Raw genomic sequence first — 27774 nt, 5'->3', positions numbered from 1 at the left:
TGCTTATAATGCAAATATACAACGCTTGTTTCTCTTTCGGACGTTCCTCCCTATTTGTCAGCTCCCCCTCTTTTGTCTACCCGACCACCTGCACACCTGTTTTCTTAACGGAAATCCCTATAAAACCCTACAAAGAAAGAAAAACAAAGCCATTTTTCCTATTTGCACCTTCCGCTTTTAACAATGGCCACCACACCCATAGGAAATGAATAGTTTTGTTATGGTACTTTTCTAAGCACAGCTTTTTATTTATTTATTAGTTTAGTATTACATGCTATTCTAATAAAAAAAAGTAGAAGGTGCAACAGTGTTTCTTCCACGGACACAACAAACCTATCATTCCTTTCATCTCATTTCAAGACAAAACTTGTTTGTAAACAATGTTTTTAGTGTCACCACCAGGAGCGAGTATGCACAAATTATTGGCTGAGCCCACTCTGCAACACGCCACATAAAGTTTACCAAGGGAAAAACATGGTGTTCTCAGATGAACTCCACATTGTTTGAATGATTGCCCCTGGGACTCAAACAGAGTCGGCCAACAACAATTAGCACTAATGATCGAACACTTTTTATACAGGTCACTTTGATTCGGTGCATAATTACACTTGACAAATCTACAGCGGCGAGCATTGCAGTTTAGTGTTTCGTATTCTGATTTTTTCTATTGTACGGATAAATTGTTACAGTCATATGGGCGTTACTCCCCCCTTCTCGGTAGCAACCTCCGGTCATCAGCTCCTCCTTTTGCCCTACCGTTACTTATGGGAGAACCGTCTAAACATTTCGGCCCCCCTGCTGTCAACCGCTCAGTGCTGATTCTCTTATGTCAAGAAACATGTCTGCCAAGTTTGATGAAGAACGGTCAAGTCGTTTCGGAGTTTGGCCTCCCCCTATTAGGGACGCTCCCCCATCTATTAAGGAACCTTTCACCCCCCCATTTTTGTTGAACCCCCAGTTCTGATTCCCTTATGTCAAGGTACATATGCACCAAGTTTGATTAAGAACGGTCAGGGCGTTTCAGAGTTATGGCCTCCCCCTATTAGGGACCCTCCTCCACGTATTACGGAACCTCCCCCTCTTTTTGTTGACCCCCCAGTGCTGATTCTCTTATGTCAAGGAACATGTATGCCAAGTTTGATGAAGAACAGTCAAGCCGTTTCGGAGTTATGGCCTCCCCCCTGTTATGAACCCCCCCGATCTTTTGTCAACCCCCAGTGCTGATTGTCTTATATCAAGGAACATGTGAGCCAAGTTTGGTGGAGATCGGTCAAGGCGTTCTGGAGTTATGGTGGAACATACAAACATTTAAACATACAAACAAATATACAAACATACTCAACCTCACTTTTATATATATAGATAGATTATCATATCTTCAACATAGAGTTGTAGTGACAATTTACTAATGTAATAATTGAATTCTACGTCTACAAACGGTTCCTAGTAGCTTAGCTGCATCATTTCAGGGCAGAAGACCCATAGCATATCTCAAAAAAATCTTTAGATTGGCCTCTATCCTGTTAATATGGACAGCACAATATGGTGCCCACACAATGACGGCGTACTCCGGAAAACTGCGTACAAGTCACCACAATACAAAGATTTAAACGCGTATATCCTTTAATACGTCGATGTTTCTTTTCATGAATCCAAGTATTGCGAGGGCCTTAGCAGGGGCTCACGTAGACACAACATTTCGTAGCTTTGGAGTGTAGAGCAGCTCTGGACTGGTTTAAATTTCGCGGAATATCTTTAAGTCGTCGGCATGCATCAGCTTAGATGAGCTTAAAAGCCTTGCCTAGCTCTTTTCCGAAAAGTACAAATATCAAAGACCCTAGATAGCTACCTTGGGGTACGCCAGGTGATATCCCGAAACATGACTAATTAATACCTTTGATAATGACCAAAGCGGAGCGTTCGGTAAGATAAGATTGGATCCACTGTGACACCCAGTTTGGTAAGCCCAAGCACCGTTTTTTCTGCTTCTGCTTCGTGTAGAGTTTTTCTGCTGCGATTGCGTGTAGAACTTTGTCGAATGCCTTGTTGAAGTCAAAGTATGTCTTCTCCTTTCTACACTCTCGATCAGCAAGTTGACGAATACAGTTAAATTCGTGGTTTTAGAACGTTTTTCCATAAAAAACCGTGTTGATACATAACATCGAAGACCATCTTTTCAAGAACTTTAGGGAGACAACTTAGATTTGAACTACCGCGATAGTTTTCAGTGTCGTGGATATTTCCAACCTTTTGTATTGGGGTAATTGATGCAACTATCCATGCCGTTGGATTGGAACGGGGATGGAAAAGGGAATTGGAGCGGGGACTGGAGCGGGGATTGGAGCAGGGATTGGATGGGGATTGGAACGGGGATTTGGGCGGAAATTGGAACGGTAATTAGAACGGGGATTGAATTGGGGACTTTAATCGGTATTGGAGCGGGGATTGGACCGTGGATCGGAGCGCGAAATGGAATGGGAAATTGAACGAGGATTTGAACGGGGATTATAGCGGGAATTGGAACGGGAATTAGAACATGAATTGGAACGAGGATCGGTGTGGGCATTGGAAAAGGGATTGAAACGGAGATTGGAGTGGGGTTTGAAACGAGGATTGGAACCAAGATGGGACCGGAATGGGACCGGGGGATTGGAACAAGGATTGGAGCGAGGATTGGAACGGGGATTGGAACGAATATTGGCAAGGGGATTAGAACGGGGTCTGTACGGGTAATGGAACGGAGACTGGAACGAAGATTGGAGCGAGGATTGTAATGGGGATTTATGCGTTATTGAAATGAAAATTGAAATGGGAATTGGAATGGTGATTGACCGTGGATTGGAACGGGGAATGGAACGGGTATTGGAACGAGGATTCAAACGGGAATTGAACCGGGGATTTGAACGAGAATTGGAACGGAGATTGGAGCGGGAATTGGAGCGGGGAATGGAACGGGGAGTTGAACGACGATTGGAACATGAATTGGAACGAGTATTGGAGTGGGGATTGGAACGGGGATTGAAATGTGGATTTCAAACGGGATTGAAGCGGGGATTGAAACGGGGATTGGATCGTGAATTGGAGCGGGGAATGGAACGGGGAATTGAACGAGGATTTGAACGGGGATTGGAACATGAATTGGAACGAGTATCGGAGTGGGGATTGGAACGGAGATTGGATCGGGGCTTGAAACGACGATTGGAACCGGGATTGGAACCGGGATTGGACCGGAGATTGGACTGGAACGCAGATTGGAGCGAGGAATGGAATGGGGGTTATGCGAGGATTGAAACGGGGATTGGAATGGGGATTGACTGTGGATTGAAGCGGGAAATGGAACGGGGATTTGAACAGGGAATTGAACGAGGATTTGAATGGGGATTGGACCGCGGATTGGACCATGAATTGGAACAAGGATCGGAGTGGGGATTGGAACGGAGAATGGAACGGGGATTGGAACGGAGATTGGAGGGGGTTTGAAACGAGGATTTAAGTGGAATTGAACCGTGGATTGGAGCGGGGAATGGAACGAGGAATTGAACGAGAATTGGGACAGTTATTGGAGCGTGGATTGGAACGAGAATTGGAACAGGGATTAGAATGATGAACATGGACATCTATGAACGACACTTACAATAGGTATGGATGGAAATTCCGCTAGGATTGACCTGTTCATGTATTTGGCTTATCCTCTGCTTAAGTGTTCTTGAATGGTGATATGATAATATATGTTCAATTTTCGAAAATGTCTAATATTAACTATTGCAATGTTAATTTTGAACATCTCATTAGAATTTCAAACGTGTGGAGTGTTTAGTATAGGATGTTTCTTTTTCGTATTTATTTGAACAACAACATATTTACTTAAAGAATTGAAATAATTTATTGAATTGTTCTATCAGCTTTCAAAATGATGAGAAAACGCAGAGATAGAAATTTATTTTTTGAATTCTGAGCTTTACGACAATAACCAAGCGTCTCCTTTCTTGCTCCGGAGATGGAGGCGCATAGTACATTGATTCAATTGAGTGGCGGAGAAATGATGCAAATTAACAAAATCAATTTGAGTAAAATTGTTCAGCTTGATAATGCCCAAAAATCTAAATAATAAAGCTGTTTTAAAGCACAGTTTATTTTATTTTCGTCAATTATATTGACAATAGATAACAGACAATTGTTTCTTGCTAAATTTCCATTTTTTTGAAAGAATATTACTTATATAAGAAAGTATAAGAGTATAAGGGACTAACCTCACAGTTCCTGTGCACTACTACGTTAATGCTTCTTGCAACTGCCATTTGATCCAGTAAAAATTTGCATTCCAACGTGACATTAATTTCGTTTTTCGCCCCGAATACAGGATTTCCGGGATCTGAGATTCCTCGTCCTGAAGGTGTGATTAATAAATACCCAAATTAGCTTATCCTCTTGAGACGACCAATCGGTCGTTCGTCAGTTCTCATTCATACTGCCACCGCCAGCGGATGAAACAGATACTTCCGGTCAAGTTCATTCATCACGAGCGGTGGTCCGCTCCTGTCGGTCGGTCGGCCGCTCGGTCGGGAACATGCGCACTGATGGTGTTGGTGTTGGCGTGAACCGATGAACCCGATCACCCGAAGCTCGGCCGTTCAGGGGAGTTTTTCCCCTCCCATCAAAACGGGAGTTTCATTTTCCGTTCCCAACGGAACCCTTCCAGCAGTGTGAGCGGTGTCCACGCGAGGGAGCTAACATTTAAATTATATGTCAGTCCTATTTCTATTTTAAGCCTTCGAGTTGCTTCACGTTTCAAAAGCATCGCGCGTTAATCGCTTTGCCGCGTCGTTTGCCATGCTCTTTTTCAAATGCGATTTACGGCGACTGGCAGTGCATTGCATTGCATTCGCCTTGTGTCTCATAGTACGATTGCACAGCGGTCCGACATCCGCCGCGGGCCAGGCTCGCCCGTTTACTCTTTTGCTTTGTGAGACGGAGTCCTTTGGCACGCGCGCAGGGTGCAGATTATACATTTTATTTATAAGCGAATTTTCCGCTGAGTTATCAGCGAGAATTTTTAATTAAAAGAAAAAAGGGACTTTCAATACATTTGTGTTTTTGTTGTTTCGTTTGTACCAGACAGTAACAAACAGTAACAATATTGGCATTCTCAATACAAAAAACGAGTATAGTAAATTGATGGCTTAAAGTTATTTGCTTTTATTTTGGTTGTTTGCTTTTGATCGAACGAATGGCAGCAATGTTACTTTCCTTTATGCAGCCATGAAATATTAACCGCTGCCCACGCTATATCTACGCTATCCTTTGCCCTAATATCTATTATTTTGCTCTTCTCATTAACTTTTTATTAACTGAACGCAGATAATCGCAACTAACGAAAATACCACCCCCTGCACGAGTGCAGGTGCAGATATAATGCACCTGACTGGGTCGGCGAAGGTAACCGGCATTCGCAATCCAGTGAAGAGTGAACACTGCCTTATTCATGGTGTGCAGCACAGAGCAGGGCAGAGCAGAGGAGAACTGCCAATAGTTCCACACCTACGCGAGCGCTAGCATAACTCGACCCAGCAAGAGTTCGTCGACTAGATTACTTCCGGCTTCCTCGAGAGTAAAGTTTTAGCTTTCATTGCTATAAATTTAATTGATTAAATAATTAATCTGCAGTGTGGAAAAGAGTTTTATTTTTCTTTCGGCTTTCCGCGCGCTGAAAGCGGGAAAAATTACAGTTCGAATCAGTCGAGGGTTGGGGAAAAGTTGCTATTATGGAAACACCTATCTGCAGGAGAGTTTCAATGTTTTTGCTCCTAAGCTGAAAGATCGACGGTCTCTATCAAGTGGAGACCATAGAGCTGCAATGAGTATTTATTGCTTTAATTTTGATCTAGACATTAAAACATTAACTAATTCGCAATACTGATTGCACTACGCTATCATTTGATTAATAGACCCAAAGGTTGGACCATTAGTACTTACTATTATACATAAGTGATTCTTAGACACTCGAGAGTCTAAGACGGGTACGTGTCCCACCTTTTGATTAAAGTTTGATGTCGAACAAATTACACAAAAATGACTCCTAAATGTTTCTAATTTATTGATACGATTTTACCGCCTTACCGTAGGGTGTCATTCTATAATTTAAATATTAGTTACCATCACGAAAATATGAAAGATTTTGAACGCTAATAGCTTTGCCAATTCTGAATAGATTTTCATGGTTTACATAACGACCGACTCAGAATAGATGTAGCAATTATGTGACGTCTACTATAACTTTCTTTTTTAAGCACTAATTAGTGAAAATTAACGAAAAGTTTCAAAGTCAAATATTCCCATACATTTTCTGCGTGATCGCCTTGCTTCTCACGCAGGGACGATAGCTAAATACACCATACGTTTATTGTGATTTAGATCCCTTTACTTTTAGAAAAAAAAGTGATAGAGTCTCCTCGCCCCAATAGGTTGAAGAATATTTACGACAATTAAACCTAGGCCAATTTGACGTCTGTGTTAGAGAAGTGCGCCAGAAAAAGCGACAAAACTTCCTCTGTTGAATAACAGAAGGAGAAGTTAGTTCGTTTATGTGCTCTAAATACTCTCAATTTTGTTCTAGGTTATAGAATCGCAACATTCAGTTGAGTACTAATTTATTGAATGTTGACTATGCAAAGCGCTTGGAGCTACGCAGTTGTATATCGCTATTTCAACACTAGTAGTCACTAAAAACGTGTGACGACTACAGCTTGATTTAAAACTTGACGGACAATCAGAATCTTAGCGTGACATAATGTGGTGCCCTTGGAGAAGACCCGATTTAGCACTTCCCCGTCGTTTCTTAAGTCAGTTTTCCTTCCATGTTATTATTTCTGATAAGATTTTAAACAACCAACCAGATTCTGAACCACATTTTTCATCAGATTTTGGACCTCTAGTCACATTTTGGTCCAATTTTTTTCATTAGATTTCGAATCAGAATTTGGATCAAATTTTGGACCTTATTCTGAAACTGGACCATGGTATGAACAAGATTTTGGACCACATTGTTGATCAGATATGGGCCAGATTGTGGACCTGGACTCATCGTTGACTATATTTTTTGTCAACATTTATTTCAGATTTTGTAACATATTTGAACTAGATTCTTGAACAAATTTAGAAGCAAATTTTTGGTCAGATTTTTAACCATACGTTGAATCACATTTTGGACCCAAAATCTAGACCTGGTGTGGATCTCTTTTTAGATCAGATTCTGGACCTGGACTACATTTTGGATTTTTGAGCTACATCAGATTCCAGATCAGATTTTGGGTTACTTTTTTTATCAGATTTGAACCAGACTTTAGATAATATTTTCTATCACATTTTTAATCAAATTTTGGATCAGATTCTAGACCTAATATTCTGAACATTTTAGATCAGATTTTAAATCACAAATAGATTTTGAATCAAGTTTGAAACCAGATTCTGGATCTGGTCCGTTTTTTAGACCTAGACTATAGATTGTGAACTACTGTTTTCATGAAATTTTCCAGATTTTGTAACAAATTTTGGAACAGATTCGAACTAGATTCTGGATCAGACATTTTTTCAAATTTGAACCAAGTTTTGGATATTTTGGGCCACATTTTTTTATCAAATTTTGGACCTGAAGCAGATTTTGGGCCACATTTTTTATCATATTTTAAACCAGTAACTAAATTTTGGATCAGATTTTGAACTATTCGAGCGTATCACTTTCGTTCATATTCTTGAAGTTGCCTACGTTTATTCATTCTCGACAATCGTGTATGAAAATGGATGTGAATCATTCATTCATTTTAAACTGCCGACAGCGACTAACGAAATTAAAATACACGTAGGGTAATGTCGTTATCGTCGGGACACTGTTATAGTCGGGCCACCATGATTTTTTCAGTTTTAGTAACTCGTGATACCTATGTACAAGCATTATAAAACCACAGAGAACAGACATCCAAGGTCCCCACTTGGATAAAACTTATGTCAAATTAGTTGGAAACTATAGTGATGATGTCGCTAAAGGCGAATAAAATTCTACACTAAACTCACAACAGCTAGCTTCTGGCGCTAGCATAACGGTTACAGTCCATATATATCAGCGCCAGAGGAGCCAAAGGTTGTCAGTGTGCAAATCAAAAGAATCATTTAGTTGGGAAACTTTAGTGGTGGTGACGCTAGTATATTAGGTGATTTTAATTTGAAATTTTATCCAAGAATTCCCGAAAAATTTGTTCTTGAATGGATGTCTGTTCTCTGTGGTAAAACTTCTTAGATCTTTTTATGTATTTAGATTTTAGAAATTCTTTTTGAAATGGAAGTTATGGGCGAATGTCCAGAAGACGGCCCAGCCACGACGACATTCCCCTATACATTGCTTCGAAGTTTCAATTATTTTCCTTCAGCTAGTTTTTGACTGATCTTAAAAAGCAAGCAGCAAAATTAAACTTTGAGATTTAAAATATCAGTTAAGAACAAGAAAAGCGACTTGTCTAGTAATCATTCAGCACTGCAGCTCATGAATGAATTGTTTCGAAGGGTAGAAAACTGAGTAAGACAAACATTGTCAGCAGTTCAGTAGTGATATCCATGGGCTGACAGATAAAAGTATACTACCAGGGGTAAAACAGTATGTGCTGAATGCGTTGTATATTCGCCTTCATGCAGAGTTGTCAATTTTTTCGAGTACTGCTTGTACACTGAAGTCGCCTTTTACGCGGTTTTTTACGCGGTTTGTTTTTTACGCGACTATTTTTAAGCGAATTTCGGAATTTACGCGGTTTTTTACGCGAATTTCGGAATTCACGCGGTTTTTTTTACGCGAATTTCGGAATTTACACTGTTTTTTTACGCGATTTTCGAAATTTACGCGGATGTGCGCAAAACGTCTATTTTTTCGCGTAGTGTTGAAATCCATAAAGTTTTTTTACGCGAAATTTTGGTTTTTTTACGCGAATTTTGGAATTTACGCGGTTTTTTTACGTGAATTTCGGAATTTACGCGGTTTTGATTTACACGGAACGTATCCTTCGCGTAAAAAGCGAATTGAGTGTATATCGAAATCTGTATTATTTTTACTTTCAAATGGGCACTCAAGTACTTTTTTTACACGGTTTGTTTTTTCGATTATTTAGAACGGGGAAACTTAGAGACCCTTCGTTTATTTCTCAATACATTTCAGAGGGGACCGACATTCGTCACCTAGTTTGTAAATGCTCCCTAAGTTGCACCGTCCTTGAGTAATCGAAAAAAACAAACCGTGTAAAAAAAGACTTGAGTGTAAAATTGAACGTTAGTTTGTACTTAAAACTGAATTTGAAATTCTACTTTAAATTAGGTATGAAATTAAACTTCAAATTGTATATACGATCGGATAAGAAATTGAAAGCAAGTGGACATTAAATTGGATACAAAATTACATCTTGAAATTTCTGCCATTCGTTGTCAAGTGATTTTAACATGAGTTCAGGCCTCTCATTTGCCTTCCCTTCAGGCTAAATTCTATATTACCTGCTGAAACCTCTTGACAGTGCAAAAGTCCCTCCTATAGAGTTAAAGTGTATTGGTCAGAGGAAATTAAGATCGGAGCTGGTATAAGAATTAAATTAGACTCGAAATTGGTTTTAAAATTAAATATTAACGGGAAACTAGCAGTCATTAACTTTTCATCGGAAAGCCCTATTTCGGGAGCAGTTTTTAGGTATAAAACCGGAGTTCTGTATTTAAAAATTTATTCACTGCATTCTTCTTGCCAATCTGAACACAGCGAATATATTGCCATGAACAGAATTGTTGTTTCAAACAAAAAAGATGTTTTTGAAATTTGCAGAATTGATGACGACTAATTTCACTTTATATTGGACACAAAATTTCACTTGAAATTATATTTGAAATTAGTTATTAGACCACAAATTGGATTTGAAATTGCTATGAAATTTGATATGAAATTGGACTATATGTGGATTAATATAGGGTATGTAGCTGCTCCGTCGTAATTGCCTAATTCCATCCTATCCAACGCCAATTATTAAAAAATAGGCGTTTTTTATGACGCACAATGCAAAATTAGTTATTCCCTAATAGTTTAGTTTGTTGACTATCATACGCGATCAATCAAAGTGAGCTGAGATCTATTCAAATGCTTTATTTCATTAAAGAATTCCTAGCAGCCAAATCTTCTACATTTTTTCGTGTGACGAAGATGAAAATTTCGACTAATCATTTCAATTTCCGTCATTCATAATATGAAAATAACTCACGCATGTTAGGAGTTTGCGGTTAGGAGTTAGTCTCCTTGATTCTACCAATCAACTGTTTGCAATTCGTGGCTCTCCAGTTATTTTTATACACGAAAGAACTCAAAATCCCGAAGAAATCTTCGATTGGGCGCACTGAGACAGATTTTTCGAGTCGTGGTGTTTGGGTAAAAATGGGATCGAACGGGTATTCAGGAACGACTGTGTTTTTTTTTTTTGGCGCAATGCGATGATGCTCTATCCGGCCAAAACACGTATTGTCCATCTTCATGATGTTTTTGTGGAAACGGGATCAAAATTTTCTTCAAACATTCGTCTGGTGCATCTTAAGTGATAGCCAAACCAGAGGGCTTGTTGTTGAAGAAACGAGAAAGAGAACGGTGTCCTTCTACGTCCATAATTTAGGCTGGTCTTCCACTACCTTCCTTGCGAATAGTTGTTGGGCATCTTAGGATATGGCAAACAGTCGAAGCCGCAACATATTTGCTTTTTAAATGTTGTACCGTATACTTTTTGTCGAGAATTCTGTGGCAGTTCGTAGAAGTGTACAACGCGCTCCCGAAATGCTTCTTGTTTCGACACCATTAGCAAAACTGGGCAAGCATAAACAAAACAAAAATATTAACAAAAAGAGGAGAGAGAGAGCTAACACATACATACTCTCATTTCTCTCTGAGCTCGTTTGTTATTGAGCATAAGGGCTGCGAAAAAATTCCAAGACTAAGACTGTTAAGTCTGTGGTACTAGCAAGAATTTCAGGTATGTTTCGTTGTCCATTGATATGTATTTAAAATTTCCAGCAAGCATCATATCGTACAGCTTTCGCACTCCAGGTCTGATCGATGCATTTTGTTTTGGAGTTTGTTCTGGATGCTTTTGCTTCTTAAAGGTTCGCTGATTTCCAACTATTTTCTTTTGTGCGATAAATTTGTGCGTTTGATTTCGACGTGTGAACCATTCTAGCCACATTCCGTACTGAACGTACTGAATCCTTCTTTTATTGCTCGAACGCCTCCGTTATTCGATTATCCTAACGAGGGCTGGCAGAGCCTTTTTTCGACCCGTTTTCGGTTTAAAAGGAAACCTGTGCGAAAACGTCTGAGCCATGAGAAATGACTTTCAGGTTCAAATGAAGCTCTGTATCTCTGTTCTTCATTAGTGTTGTCGATTTTTCTCGTTGAAATAGATTCTATTTCGCCGAAAAAAATCAGCTGCACGTATGAACAACAACGTTACGGTGACTAAAAACTTAGATTATTAAGGAAGTACATATGCCTATGCCAGTCTTTGATTTCTTCACACATGAGTGAAGAGTATGCCTGTCTACTGGCGGCAGGGTTTTCTAGACTATCATAGTCTTTGTATAACCTTCTCATTCTACACAAGTGTTAGTGGTAGATAATATAGCTAAACATGTGCCTTTGAGAATGATATGCACATTACGACAGGTTAGTAACCCGTGGTAACCCCTCTTGCCGTCAGGAGCCACTTTACTGGCGATAGAATCTGCGAAGAGTGGCGTATCTATTTGTTTTAATAATCTAAGCTAAAAATAAAGTCTCTATCCGGCAGAGCTGCCACAAATACAGATATTTGTGCATGCATAAATTTGGGACCCATCAATTATTTCAGTTGCTGTGATATCTGGCTCTACTAATATTCCTGAAATATAAAGTACTTCATGAACTATTTATGTTATTTAAAAGATTAGATCGAGAAAATTAAATACTCCGGAGAAAACAGTATGGTCCCAAATTTATGCATGCACAAATATCTGTATTTATGGCAGCTCTGCTATCCGGTCGTTGACGCTTTTCGCCAAGGCTTTCGCAGATCATCTGCCCGGTGGCCCTCTGGATGTGAACTGCTCAAGCTCATCTGCTCGATTTCAACTAATGTTATCTGCCTCCGACATTCGCTATCCCCTCGCTCGATTTGTTTGTCAACAAAACAGCAAAGTTTGAAAATTCAATCAACGTTTAGTTTAGTTCTAGTTATGATTTTCATTGTGTGATGCGTTAAATTTCTGAATTTATTTGTGAGGAAAACCGTGCCACTATCAGCATTCAAAGTAAAATGAGAAGCCGTTGGAAAGGTCGGCGTAAAACCATCAAACAACCATGCTCAGTTGCTGGCCGCTCGAAACGTCCGTGTCGTCAGGAACCACTCCAGTGTCGGCTATGTTTACGGTTTCTATCGCAAGAAGAATTATCGGAAATATTCCCCAATAACGATACCAGCATTCAAGAGGCCATCAGTGCTGCCGTTTCAATCGAGGTCGGTTTTTTGAATTCCACAATATCCAATACATAAGTCCCTTAAGTTAATTGTTCCGCAGGTAACACAGCAGGACCGTACCGTTCGGATTTGCCATTCTTGCCTGAACCTGGTGCTCACGGTGAATGATTTTCGGATCGTTTGTGAGAAAAGTCAACAATTGTTTGCACAAGGCGAACAGCCTGAATCAGGTGCCGAATTTTGGACCGATCCGACTGATCGAGAAGTATTCGTAAAATGTTTTACGTTAGTGCAACATTGTAAGGATAGTATAGAAAAGCAGTACGTTAATTGTGGGAGCTTTTCCAACAATTTACCTAACCAGAGATTTGATTTACTGACGGAGCACGGTCAAGAAAGCAGAAACGAGAGCCAGCAACCAGATCTGCAAGTCAAATGTGAAGTAGATGTATGGCAAGTGGAACTTAATGTTGGTGGTATTTTAGAAAACAATCCATGCGGATTGAAATCAGAGCAAGAAAATCAATCTGTAGAGCATTCATACTGCGATGACTCTATTGACGGTGATTTGAACACACCGGAACGGGAACTAAATTCCAGGAACACTATCTCAGAAAATGAAAACCGAATAGTTGACAAGAAAACCAACAAAGACAGGAAACCAGATTTTGTAACAAAATCTCAGCGACCGAAAAGAGCATGCCAACTAGCTCTACTCAAAGCACTCGAAGAGCAGTCGAAGCGTAAGGGCCGAAAACCGAAAGAACCCAAGAAAAAACGAGGACGCCCCAGATTATCAGCTCAAGTAAGAGAATATTAGTCACAAAACACATTTTAAATTATTGATTTAATCAAACTGATTTTTAGATTTGCGAAATTTGCGGTAAATCAGTAAAACGCTTAGCCGAAGAGCAACATCGGAACGAGCATCTCGGAGTGCGACCGTATCGTTGTACGATCGAAGGTTGCACGGCTACATACTACAGTAAGATCAGTCTACGCAGCCACCTGTATAGGCACACCCATACCGAGGCTGTTTACGATTGTGACATTTGTGGAGCGAAAATCAAAGGTAGAAGCTCTGTGCGACGACATCGGAGGATGCACACCTCGGAGAGGCCGCACGCTTGCGACATCTGCGGGAAGCGTTTCTGGCGGCGGGCCTATCTGGCCCATCATGCGACCGTACACACGGGCATCGCAAAGTTTCCCTGCCAGTACTGTGGGTTTGTGTTTAAGAATAAGAACTGGTGGGCGTTTCACATCAAACAGAAACATGTGAACAAAGGGAAGGAACTGAGGTTAGAAGGGCCCGAGCCTCCACAGGAGCACGGGGATGTTCCGGAGGATGGGAATGAAATTAGTATCGGACATATTAAATTGGAACGAAAATGAGTTTAACAATTTCTCCACATGTTGCGATTATTATTGAAACATGTTTAGAATGAAGTTTTCAAGATAAAATATGGTCAAAACTACGTGGCTGATAGGTTGGTACTATATTCAGCTCTCTTTAGTAGATTGTAGGTCAGGTTAAGTTACTGTTACTTCTATAATCTTAATTTCGAATTAGAACAATTCCTAACTATACCAGTGTCCAGAAGCCAATACTTGTGATTAAACACACAGTGTATGATGTAGAATCATTCCTTTCAAGTGCTTAAGAAGTATCGAGTGTATGTAAGGTGATTTCTAATAAATGCAAAGCAACTGATTATTTCTTTTAATTATTTCTGTAGTCATTTTGAATTTCGAAACAAACGCATAATGCACCAATCGTTTCGTAAAATTACATTTACTGTACGTAAGAGCACAAGTTGCGTTTTTCATCCATCCATAAAGACTCAACTTTCGTACGTTAACGTAAGTTAACGTTACTTTCCAGAAATAAATACTTTGTTCTTTTCTGCTCCCAGAAGCAGATAAGCTTCTGCGGCGAACTTATGCAAAGATTCACCATCCAACTTAGGATTATAATCGTACACACCTAACAGCCTGTTTTACTGAACACACCATACGTTCCCATGTTCCTCCCAAATGAGGCGATTAAGGTGGAACGTAGAACGAAGAGTACGAGCAAATGAACGAGAACGCTCTGCTAAATCTTTTCAATCAAGCACCTGTTAGGTACCGTGAAAATTACCTTCCGTTGCCTCTGTCGTCTCTGTTGCAGCTTCCAAGGCAATGCACGAAACGGTGAATGTTACTTCATAATGCACTGCTTAAATGATGAGGCAGCTGAAGAGTGCAACCCACCACTTTGCCTTACTCAGCCCTATCTTTACTTGCTATTGGGTTAGATTCACCAACTATGAGTGAGCAACAAGTTTCATTGTATGTAAGCTTTAAGCTGCAACCAAATGTTTATTTTAGATAATTTATTGATTTTTAACCTTATTTTAGATAATTTATTGAATTTTAACTTTAACAACCTACAAATTTGATATGTTTTCTCTGAAACTGCAGTGGCTTTAATTTAAGCATCAGCTTAAATAGCTGTAAAATATGCAAGAGCATTTTCCCAGTCGGTCTACGCAAAATGCTCGCCGCTTTTCAAACCTACGACGGTCACACTTACCGTCTCGTCCTGATCGGATTGCACGCTTAATCCTTCCCTGTAGCCACTGGCTCCTCGATTCCTCATCAACCACCACACCAAGTTGACAACTTCAATCTGCGGGAACCGACCCGCAGCCAAAAATCATCGGCAATGTACCACACCAGCTTCATGCTGTTTTGATCAGCTCAGTGAGGTGGAATTTTCCTTTCAAAGAGTTTTTGCCTAGCACCTAGCAGTTGCTAACACCTGTCGATCCACAGCCTCGGGTTTTATGCAGGCAATTTATAGTTAACTGAATCGCCATTTTATCCGAGCAAACGAGTCTCTCCCAGGCTCCTCCCATGTGAGGTGCAGGGTGGAATAAATTTCCATGTTGTTTACGAGACTTTTCGAAACGAACTTCATTACATGCGTTCTTTTCGTGGGTTCAGCACATCACCATCAGTGCATTGGAGACTGGTAGCATTGTTTCTGTGAGCCGTAATCATTTCACATTTATAATACTGGGTTCAGCGCTTAACTAGAGCATTGTGTGAGGCAGTTGAAAAGAACCACACCAACATTAGCTTTGCCTAACAGTGTAAATGTGATGTTTCTGGATAATTTTCTTCAGACGAACGCACTGAGCAGCTGAACGGAAATAGCATCACGAAATGCGAAGTAATATTATACAAATCAGAAAGGTGTACAAGACACGACCGCATATGCACGCAGGTGCAGGTGACGCAGGACTACGTAAGTCTCTTTGTCGCGATAGTAGCATATAATCATGCATGTAATAATACGATTTTTCATGTATACATGCTACTTGCAGCATATAGAGGGTTTGTTGAGACTGCAGGTTGAGAATATTGATTATTTTCGAATGAATGTTAATAGCGCCACAAATCTTACTTCAACATCAAAGACTATTTAGTTAGACATTTACGTGGCTGATAAATGACTGGGTAACATCGGTATTTCGAATACCTGCAGTTGTAAAATACACCCCACAGTGGTCATTAGCCTCTCATCCAGCAACTCCTTTCCCTACCTCCTCGTGGTACCAGCCGGAATACGAGCAACCTTGGTGGAGATCGAGTAACCAACCCCGGTGGAAGCTAAGGTCGTGTACCGACAGGGAAGGAGGCACTCATGCATCTGCTGAGTGTTGGCAAAAGGAACAGCCTTGCCTTGTGAGCGTCTGACTCCAGGTTAGGGGCGGCTAGCGACGGTGATTCCAATTCACGGTGAATCGCCGTTTCCGTACCAGGTATGCGGCTGTATCCCAGTTTAGGGGCGGCATACAACAGCGACTGATCCGGAGCGGACGGCTGACATATGAAACGCTGTGTCTCGCCAGCTATACCCAAGATAGCAGCCCTGTCCGCGAAACTAGGCATCGCAGCCCCAGTAAGGCAGTATGCTTAGACAACTTTCGCTAGAAGAAATTCAGGAAAGGAAGTACAACCGGAGAATCGGCATGGACCCAGGCAAAAGAGAAAGGACAACGATTATTGGAAATTTGGTACTTAGAATGTCAGGACTCTACTTGAACCGGCACGCGCGGGTATCCTGGCAAAAGAGCTGCAGAAGATGAAGGTCGAGGTTGCAGCCATCCAGGAAATGCGGTGGCCGAAGACGGGAGAACGTGAATTCCGCGCAGTAGATCCTATTCCGGGTACGACATTCAAGTATCACTTCTATTCTACTACAGTGGCGGCGATAAAGCAGAGCGTGGAGTCGGATTCGTATTACATGGAAAACAAATGAAGCGTGTCATTAGGTGGAGGCTCATCAATGACCGTCTATGCATGTTGAGAATTAAGGGCAAATTCTTTAATTACAGTCTGATAAATGTGTACGCACCGACGAACAACAAGCCCGATGACGTAAAAGAGGCGTTCTGTGATCTTCTCGACAGGACATATGGAGAGTGCCCAAGACATGACATAAAGATAGTCATCGGGGATACAAATGCACAGGTCGGACGGGAAGAGTTCTTTCGTCCCGTTATTGGTAGAGAAAGCCTCCATCCTACCACAAACGACAATGGCCTGAGGCTAATTAACTTCGCTGCAGCCAGAGGAATGGTTATCTGTAGTACCCATTTTGCACGATGGAACATTCGGAAGCACACCTGGAAACACCCTAATGGAGAGGCCTTCTCTCGGATCGACCACGTTCTGGTTGATGGCCGGCACTTTTCTGATGTCGCAAACGTGCTATCCTTCCGGGGACCAAACGTTGACTCGGACCACAATCTCATAGTAAACAAGATCCGCGCCCGGTTGTCCAACGTATTCAAATCGAAGCCAACGAGGAAGATACGACTGAACATTCGGCGGTTACCAGCGGAGGGAGTTGCTGCAGAGTACTCTCGGAAGACTGATGTTCGGATCGGTGAACATCTCGTAGAGAACCTGAACGAACAGTGGAGACACATCCACGACGCGATCAGTACTACAACCCGGGAAGTGTTGGCTATTACTGCTGCAGCCACTTACAGTAAGTGGTTTGACGCAGAGTGCCAGCGAGTGACTGATTAGAAGAATCGAGCCAGAAGTCACATTTTTGATGCAACTGTGACACGCCAGAGCCGAGAGATATACCGAGATGCTAGAGCTGCCGAAAAGAGACTTCACCGTTGTAAGAAACGTCAGCACTGGGACCGCGTTCTTGCGGAGGCGGAGAATTGCCTCGAGAGGCACGATTCGAGAAGCTTCTTTAATACTATCAACGGAATCAGGAACCGGACCGTGCCAACTCCTGTTATGTGCAACGACAAGGAGGGGAACCTGATTACGGAAAGATCGGAGGTGGCTAGGCATTGGAAACAATATTTCGATGCATTGTTGAACGGTCAACAAGATGGAACGGTCAACTAAAACAGGATAACGGTTGCGAATGATGGATAAGCTGTGGGTCCCTCAACTACCCCGCAATCCCCACCGAACTCGGGAGCAAACGGCTGTATTGTGCAATCCATCAGGTCCTGCGGACTGGTTGGAAGGTTTCATATGCCCAATTTACAAAAAGGGCCATCGACTCGAATGCAGCAATTATCGAAGTGTTACTCTCCTCGATTCTGCATACAAAATTCCTTCCCGCATCCTGTTTCTCAGACTGAGGCCGTTACAGGAAACCTTTGTTGGCGAATACCAGTGCGGTTTTCGAGAGGGACGCTCCACGACGGACCAAATGTTCGCCTTGCGACAGATCCTCGATAAATTCCGGGAATTCAACTTGCAGACTCATCATCTTTTTATAGACTTCAAGGCGGCGTACGATTCAGTTAAACGAAACGAGCTTTGGCAGATTATGCTTGAACATGGTTTTCCAACAAAACTGATTAGGCTGATACGTGCTGCCCTTGATGGTTCAAAATAAAGCGTCAGGATAGCGGGTGAGACATCGGACTCGTTTGTGACGTTAGATGGTTTGAAGCAAGGTGACGGATTATCGAACTTGCTGTTCAACATTGCAATGGAAGGTCCTATTCGAAGGGCCGGCGTGCAAAGAAGCGGTACCATTATCACGAAATCTCATATGCTCCTAGGGTTCGTGGACGACATCGATATCATCGGTGTTAACCGTAGAGCTGTAGAAGAAGCGTACACGAGGAGGAAGCTGCGGGGATAGAGCTTATCATAAATTCTACCAAAACAAAGTATATAGTGGCTGGTAGAAGGGTGGTAGCCCTTCGGGTATTGGAACTGCGGTGGTGATAGATGGAGATACTTTTGAAGTGGTCGACGAATTTGTTTACCTTGGTACGTTAGTGACATGTGACAACGATGTGAGCCGTGAAGTAAAAAGGGGGATAGCGGCTGCCAACAGGGCCTTCTACGGATTACGTAGCCAGCTGAAGTCCCATAGCCTACAACTCTGTACAAAACTCGCGCTCTATAAGACGCTAATTCTCCCGGTGGCACTCTACGGCCACGAAGCATGGACGTTGAAAGAGAGTGGCCGACGAGCTCTTGGCGTTTTCGAGCGTAAGATCCTGCGATCAATTCTTGGCGGTATATTAGACGAAGGAGTGAAGACTGATTGACTGAGTGAAGTAAGGACGAAGACCAGCGAAAATAATATCTAGCAGAGAGCCCGACAGCGGCCGACGAGTTCGAAGCAGACCCCGTACCCGTTGGATGAGCGCTGTTGACGAGGATGCTAGAACTGCAGGTGTTAGGGGCGACTGGAGAGTGGCAGCCCAAGACCGAGTAATGGGGAGACGGCTCCTGAATTCGGCAATGGATTCGATAAGCGGATTGTCGCCGAAAAAGTTAAAGTTAAGTTATATGTATTTAATATTTATGTATTTGATTTGATGATATCAAAAAATTGTAATGCTAAAATAATTTGGTTGTGCTGCAGGTTGAGAAAAGCAAATTTTTGCAAGTCGATAATTTTTTACAGAGTTTTATTCATTCTCATGATTGAAAGCTACTAAATTAGTCAAAGTTGTTTGCAAAATGTTTTGTACCTTACTGCCTTATACTGAGTTGACAGTCAAATAAACATTAGCATCACTACGGGTCCCTCCTGCCATGTCGTGTCCATCATTTTCGAAAGAAATTAATCTAAATGTAATGCTTGACTGTGGAAACTATGTAAAGAACTGCCAGCAACTAACTGATGCAAAGCAGCAAATAAAACTTTCAAAACTATTCTCCCATAAGAAAGTCGCTGATTTTCCTCGCTTTGACAATTCTATGTCACGTCACATGCACAAATTGAAGACAACAGTTTCGAATAAATTCTTGCAGTACCTATCCCAAGCAACAATGTGAGTTTTATTGTGCTCTTATTACAGTGTTCAAGACCAATTTTGGTCTTAAATACCATCATAAGAGTGTAATAAAACACAAATTGTTACTGGGGATATGATGTATATGCATACAATCTGGCAAAAGGAAAGGCTGACCGCTCACTTTTCGATGCCGTTTCATCTTCAGGACATCAATTTGGACTAATTTCAATCTTAAATGTCAAAGACGGTTGAAGAAAAGGGGTGGTTTTATACTTTAAGAAAATTGTTTACCTTTAGGACATCACATTGGAGTAGGTTGAATGCTGAAACGATAACATCGGTTAAGGAAGAGGGGTGGTTTTGCACTCTGAGGTACTTCCCAAGCACACCCAGGTAACCAATAAGCATTTCCAATGCAATTTAAAAGCAAGCCAATAAGCATTTAAGTTGCCTGAAATGCTACTTAAATGCTATTTTGGCAAAATATGCGGCTACTTTACTGCTAGCCCTCTTATAGTGCTGACAATGCTTATTTGCAGCTAGTTACCAACAAGAAGAATTTAAATAGAATTGTGGATGCCAATTTACAACAGTTATGCAGTCAAAAAGCTGATAAACAACAACCTGCAGTATAAAACGCCAGGGATGCTAATAAACGGCTGATTTACTGCTTATTTTAATGCTTATTGGTTACCTGGGCAGATATCAAATTGGTATAGGTTTACGCGCTGTAAAGAATCTTTTTTTTGTGAAAAAACACACGTGTAAACCATGACGACGTCTTTTTTCGACCAATCAGGATGCGAGGATTTCTAGTTGGACAATGCTTCATTATTTTCAATAGTGTACACTTACGAAATAATAGCGTTCTTGATTTGAACCAATTCCTCAAAGATGTTCCGATCGATTGGTGCAAAAATATTGAAAATCGATCGGGAAACCGTTAAGCTATTAGCGTTCAAAATCTGATCACTTGTCAAGAAAGATTTTTTGGAATGACACCCTACCCAGCCAAAAGTTGCCGTAAGACGTAGTCCTACGTCAAAAATGTGCTTTCCACCTATTATCCTTGGCGAATGAATACATTCAAGCCGATTACTTTTATAGACTAATACAAAGCTTTCTATCTGTTCGATAAAGCTTTTTTCGCCGAAAGCTTTTACAGCCTCATCGGGTCGATGGCCCTCTGAATGTCAACTACTTAACTACATCTACTCGATTTCGTCTCCCTGTTTTCAACGACATTCGTTAGCCCCTCGCTCGGTTTGTTTATCAACTCAACAAGATTCAAAATGTCAAGCACTGTTGTTGTATAAGTTGTATTAGGGACGATGATTTGTGTTGCGTTTAGTTTTTAAATTTATTCGGAAGTAAAACCGTGGCATTTAAACTAAAAGAATAAGCTAAAATGAGAAGCCGTTCAAAAGGTCTGTGTGAAGAAACCATCCCGTCACCAGCTGCGGGCCGCACTAAGCGCCCGTATCGTCGGAAGTCACTTCAGTGTCGGCTTTGTTTACGATTTTTATCGAAGGAAGAATTAGCGGAAGTATTCTCCGGTAACGATACCAGCATTCAAGAGGCCATCCGGGCTGCAGTTTCAATCGAGGTACGTTTTAAATTGAATTCCATAATATTTAATAAGTCACCTACTTAAATTATTTCGCAGATAACAAAGCAGGACCGTACCGTTCGGATTTGCCAATCCTGTCTGAACCTAGTGCACACGGTAAATGATTTTCGAATCGTTTGTGAGAGAACTCAGCAGCTGTTCTCGCAGGACCAACAGTCTCTATCGGCTGGAGAATTTTGGACCGATCCAACGGATCAAGAAGTATTCGTTAAATGTTTTACGTTAGTGCAACAATGTAAGGATAGTATAGAAAAGCTTTATTTGAAGCAGTATGTCAGTTGCGGGAGTTTTCCCAATAATTTACCCAGCCAAACATCCGATTTACCGACGGAGCATAAAGAAGATAGTGAGGATGAGAACGAACTGGCAGATCTACGAGTCAAAAATGAAGAAGAGGAAGTCAAAGCGGATGTTACCGCTGGTGTGGATTCAGAGGACAGTCAATGCACACTGAAATCAGAACAAGAAAGCAAATCCGTACAGGATTCTAATGACGATGACTCCATGGATGGAGATCTAACCAAACCGGAACAGGAACTAGATTCCAGTCATGCAATCTCAGAAAATGAAAACCAAATAGCGGACGAGGAAAGCTGCGAAGACCAGGATCCCGATTTTGAAAGTAAACCTCAACGAACGAAAAGGGCTCCCGATGAGCCTCGCAGACGCCGAGGGAGACCAGCTCTACCCGAAGAACTGCTAAAACGTAGGCGCCGCAAACCAGGAGAACCTAAGAAAAAACCGGGACCTAAAAATCGCATCAAACTGCCAGCTCAGTCGGTAAGGAAATACCCTATTTAAATACAAGTTTTGGTTAGTAAAACACTAACTTTTAGGTTTGTGAAATCTGCGGCAAGTTAGTGAACCGTGAAAACCAAGAGCGCCATCGGAACGACCATCTCGGCCATCGGCCGTATCCGTGTACGATCGAAGGCTGCACGCATGCCTTCTCCAGCAAGGCCGGCCTGCACGGCCATCTGGCGCGGCATGCCGATCGGGACAACGTGTACGATTGTGACATCTGCGGAGCGAAAATCAAAACCAAAAGTTCGCTGCACCGGCACCGGAAGATGCACACCATGGAGAAGCCGCACGCTTGCGACATCTGTGGGAAGCGTTTCTGGCGCAAGAGCTATCTGAATCATCACTCGACGGTGCACACGGGAATTGCCAAGTTTCCCTGCGAGTACTGTGGGTTTGTGTTTAAGAATAAGTACTGGCGGTCGTTTCACATCAAGCAGAAACATGTGGCTAAAGGGGAGGAACCGAAATTCGAAGTGCAGGAGGCACTGCAGGAGAACGGGGAAATTCCCGAAGAAGTGACTGAAATTAGTATCGAGTATATGTAACGGTGAATGTAATAAATGGAACGTGACCAGGTGGATAGTTTTATTCGTTGTTCTAGTTATTGTATTTTTTTCTAAAAGAATATTTTGAATTAGGCCATTACAAATGTTTTATAAAGTTTTTGTCCTTCCGGTGTTGGGCCACTGAAGGAGGGGCTAAAACAAAACAAAGATTTTTTTAATCCAGCAAAAACAATATTGATTTTAGGCATTTTTACTTAAAGTTTAAACGTGAGAACCAAATCTATTCTTGCTTTTAATATATACGTTATTATTTTCCAAGCAAAAAACTACGTAAAAAGACAAAAACGAAAGAAAAATTTTTTCAGCTGATTTTCGGAAATTCCGTTGTTTGAATTTCCATTTCTGTTTCGTGCTAGAAGCATTAACTCAACTCGTACACTCATTTTTCGAGTTTTTCAGGCTGAAGAACTCACAGATAATTAATTTTATGAAGAAAAATTAACTCGTATCCTACAAATTATTTTTTTTTGCCCCCGATTTTTTAAGACAATTTCCAGGAGGAGGGGAGTGACCAAAACTTTTGAAATTATTTGCAATGGCCTTATTCTCCTCGAAGCGTCCTTAAAATTTTTATTCAGCACCTGAAATTCACAGATAAGGAAGAGAGCGTAGACCTCTTGTATCAATCAATCATTCGAAATTCTTAACTAATAATGACTAAGTGATACTCCGAACCCCAGATGATGATTGTGGCATTTTGATTCATAAAAGAAGCACTACTGTTAAAATATACAAAAGGTTACGTTCCGTTACGTACGTTTTCGTACAAGAATTCAGTTTTGCATAAACTCTTACACAATTAATCGCACAGAAAAGATTGTGAGGCATTTTTACAACACGGTTTACTTTCAGGACATCAACTTGGTCAAGGTATAAACGAAGATAACTCGACCTCTTGGGTTGGGATGGGGGGTTTCTGTCACTTTTTTCTAAATCGGCAGTTCCGAATCGAAATTACCAAAACTGATCTAACTCTCGGTTTAGCAGGAATCAACAGCATCGTAGCACTAGCTCTGCATTTGTGACATCTGTCGAAATTGAATTGTTTCGTTTGCTTTATTTTTGCTGGCCCAATTCACAAGTGTAAAAGTGTTAGAATATGATATTAGAATTGCGTTTCAAAACCACTTTGCCCATTGAATTGAGCCTGGGCTAGGCGATTTGCTAGTAGAATATCAAAGTTGAAGTCTTGTAAGGAAACATGATGAACGTTGATGATATTACATGTCGATGGTCACACCTTCATTATGTTTTCTTACAAGACTTCAGCTTTGATTATATTCTAACAGTATACCGACATTATCGTGCATGCGTTTTTACGGAAATCCTTTTGAACGGAATTACGTAATACCGCATAGCGACAACTAATATTAATTTGAACTAAAGATGGTCAGATATGACGCATATTATGACAGTAAGTATTTCGTAAGTATTATTGTTTTCGACACAATCAATCGCACGGAAGAGATTGTGATGCATTTTTACAACACGGTTTACTTTCAGGACATCAACTTGGACAAGGTTTAAAAGAAGATAGCTATCCTCGACCTCTTGGGATGGGGAATTTCCGTCACTTTTTTCTAAATCGGCAGTACCGAATCGAATTTACCAACACAGATCTAACTCCCGGCTTAGCAATTGTCGAGATACGAATCTGGCCCAAGTCACAAGTGTAAAAGTGTTAGAATATGATATTAGAATTGTGTTTCAAAACCACTTTGCCCATTGAGCCTGGGCTAGGCGATTTGCTAGTAGAATATCCAAATTGAAGTCTTGTAAGGAAACATGATGACCGTTGATGATATTACATGTCATTACCTTCATTATGTTTTCTTACAAGACTTCAGCTTTGATTATATTCTAACACTATATCGATCTTCTCGTCCAATGCGTTTTTACGAAAATCATTTTGAGCGGATTTACGTAAGAACACATAGTGACAGCTATTAATTTGAACTAAAGATGGTTAGATTCAACGCATATTATGACAAAGTACTTCGCAAATGGTACCATTAATAGTTACACTGCATTTTGTGGCCTGCGTTTTCGTACGAGACCGAAGTTTTCAGTGAATTCTAACAGTACAGTAGATAATATAAGATTAAACAGTACATCAATTGCATGATAGGGATCGTTACGCAATTTCAAGGCACGGTTTACTTTCAGGACATCAACTTGGTCCTGGTAGCATCGAAGAAAACAGCCCTTGACCGGTTGGGATGAGAGGATTCTCGCGCTTTTTTTATGCATTTGACAAAAACATCTGGAAGAACCAGAACCAGAACCACACGGAAAACAGAACCGCACCGAAAACAGAACCGCACGGAAAACAGAACCGCACGGAAAGCAGAACCGCACGGAAAGCAGAACCGCACGGAAAACAGAACCGCACGGAAAACAGAACCGCACGGAAAACAGAGCCGTACGGAAAACAGAACCGCACGGAAAACAGAACCGCACGGAAAACAGAGCCGCACGGAAAACAGAGCCGTACGGAAAACAGAACCACACGGAAAACAGAACCGCACGGAAAACAGAACCGCACCGACAACAGAACCGCACGGAAAACAAAACCGCACGGAAAACAAAACCACACGGAAAACAGAACCGCACCGACAACAGAACCGCACGGAAAACAAAACCGCACGGAAAACAAAACCACACGGAAAACAGAACCGCACGGTAAACAGAACCGCACGGAAAACAGAACCGCACGGAAAACAAAACCGCACGGAAAACAAAACCACACGGAAAACAGAACCGCACCGACAACAGAACCGCACGGAAAACAAAACCGCACGGAAAACAAAACCACACGGAAAACAGAACCGCACGGTAAACAGAACCGCACGGAAAACAGAACCGCACGGAAAACAAAACCGCACGGAAAACAGAACCGCACGGAACAGAGAACCTCACGGAAAACAGAACCACACGGAAAACAGAACCGCACGGAAAACAGAACCGCACGGAAAAGAGAACCTCACGGAAAACAGAACCACACGGAAAACAGAACCGCACGGAAAACAGAATCGCACGGAAAACAGAACCGCACCGAAAACAGAACCGCACGGAAAACAGAACCGCACGGAAAGCAGAACCGCACGGAAAGCAGAACCGCACGGAAAACAGAACCGCACGGAAAGCAGAACCGCACGGAAAACAGAACCGCACGGAAAACAGAACCGCACGGAAAACAGAGCCGTACGGAAAACAGAACCGCACGGAAAACAGAACCGCACGGAAAACAGAGCCGCACGGAAAACAGAGCCGTACGGAAAACAGAACCACACGGAAAACAGAACCGCACGGAAAACAGAACCGCACCGACAACAGAACCGCACGGAAAACAGAACCGCACGGAAAACAGAACCGCACCGACAACAGAACCGCACGGAAAACAGAACCGCACGAAAAACAGAACCGCACGGACAACAGAACCGCACCGACAACAGAACCGCACGGAAATCGCACGGAAATTATTTGAAAACAAATCTCCGGCTAATCGAATCCAGCGTTTTAGATGATCAAACCTCAGATAATCAAATCCTCAGATAATAATCGAAGAACCTCCAGACCGGCTAATTGAGTCCGGCCTGTAACCTATAATAATATTATTTACGACCGTAAGTGGCGGTTTGAATTTGAATTGCCTTTGTTGATCTATTCATTTATCGTCAATTGACAGTATTTTTGTGACCTAATTGGCCTAATTTTTCGGGCAGTGACTTTTGCTAAATATATTTCAGTTTCTTATTTGCAGCACTCCATGTGTATTCCCTCCAACAGAGTTGTAATGGTTATTATCTACTTATGAAATATGTACCACCAACTTTTGACTTTTGATGAAAAGTTGGCCACCAAACGATGAGATTGGATTGGAGGCTGATTGGAATTGCAATATGTCTTTCCAACCATCGCGTTTGAATTTTTTTTTTTTGCTCGAAGAAGATTTATCGGTTTCTGATTCAAAATATATTGCTTGTAGGCAAAATATGTTTTCCAAGGAGTAAATGATGACGGCTGAGCAAAACAGCTTCTGGATTCGTACGGAACAAATTTGGTCGGCATCAATATCGGTGCTGGATGGACGGATGAAGGATGATGGATGATCGTAATAAGGGATGGAACTGTTTTATGCTCGAGCCTTCCTTTAGAGAAGGTTAAAAAGTATCGTTCATTATTGCCGACATCTCGTTATAAAATAAGCTTATCTGTCAGTCATAAATATATGACTTTTATTATTCTAAGTCGATCTACGGATATTTATTTTCCTAGGAATTTTCTGGAAAATCACTGAATATCAATTGCTGCAGCACAGTTTAAAAAAATCTCGTGATTCTATTTACGAAAGAAGCGTAAATGAATATCAGTGAAAACGGTTGTATAAATAAATTGTTTTAAAATCACAGAGATCCGTCGATTGGCCGGTGTGAGCACTGTTTTTCCCTCTTTGCTGTGAATTTCTTATTTTTTTTGACGTAGGACTACGTCTTCGCTGGTACCCGTGTACCTTTGAACCATAGAGGCGCTGGACAAAAGAAGTCAGCACAACCCCCCTTATTAACCGTAGCGACATGGGTTGGGCTATTTTTAGACACAAATTGTACCTCTTCCTCCACCTACTGTAGAAACCACCGACCGAGAAGTTTTAATCTAACTTGTTTTTACTTTCAGGACGACGACACTATGCAGGCCCTTACGACTTGCAGGGTACTGCGTGTGACGTTGTGTGAAGTGAGGTAGTCGGGCTTTCAGCGCTTCTACGGACTTGGAATCGACCCAATAACTATCGTACAAGACTGCCCTACTCAGCTGGGGAAGCTGTGTTCCGGTGTCCCGCACGGTGGTATCGTTGATGTACACGTTGAAATAAATGAGCAGCTTTTGCAGTGCGGAGAGTGTGCACTGTTGGACGAGCTGCTCCGATGCCTTGATACCCCAGAGGCGAAGGTCTGTCAGCTTCTTTAGTT

General features: G+C 41.5%; 4 protein-coding genes across 4 annotated transcripts; all 4 read left to right on the top strand.

Moving 5' to 3' along the window:
* Window positions 1-2808: 2808 nt before the first annotated feature.
* On the top strand, window positions 2809-3480 carry LOC128746279 (octapeptide-repeat protein T2-like). The gene has a single exon (XM_053843328.1). The coding sequence runs from the start codon at window positions 2809-2811 to the stop codon at window positions 3478-3480; it is 672 nt and encodes a 223-aa protein (XP_053699303.1).
* An 8850-nt stretch (window positions 3481-12330) lies between these two features.
* On the top strand, window positions 12331-14190 carry LOC128746278 (zinc finger protein 112-like). The gene is made up of 3 exons (XM_053843327.1): window positions 12331-12548; window positions 12610-13314; window positions 13377-14190. The coding sequence occupies exons 1-3, from the start codon at window positions 12348-12350 to the stop codon at window positions 13902-13904; spliced, it is 1434 nt and encodes a 477-aa protein (XP_053699302.1). The 5' UTR covers window positions 12331-12347; the 3' UTR covers window positions 13905-14190.
* Window positions 14191-21139: 6949 nt separating this feature from the next.
* Window positions 21140-22780, top strand: LOC128746277 (zinc finger protein 771-like). Its single transcript, XM_053843326.1, has 3 exons — window positions 21140-21407; window positions 21468-22211; window positions 22268-22780. Exons 1-3 carry the CDS (start codon window positions 21210-21212, stop codon window positions 22778-22780), a joined length of 1455 nt encoding a protein of 484 aa, XP_053699301.1. The 5' UTR covers window positions 21140-21209.
* Window positions 22781-25020: 2240 nt separating this feature from the next.
* On the top strand, window positions 25021-26328 carry LOC128746276 (uncharacterized protein FLJ40521-like). The gene has a single exon (XM_053843325.1). The coding sequence runs from the start codon at window positions 25021-25023 to the stop codon at window positions 26326-26328; it is 1308 nt and encodes a 435-aa protein (XP_053699300.1).
* The last annotated feature ends 1446 nt before the right edge of the window (window positions 26329-27774 follow it).

This window comes from Sabethes cyaneus, chromosome 1 (assembly GCF_943734655.1).
Source record: "Sabethes cyaneus chromosome 1, idSabCyanKW18_F2, whole genome shotgun sequence".
Taxonomy (NCBI): Eukaryota; Metazoa; Arthropoda; class Insecta; order Diptera; family Culicidae; genus Sabethes; species Sabethes cyaneus.
Note: the sequence above shows the minus strand (reverse complement) of the source record. Positions and strands in the feature narration are given on the sequence as shown.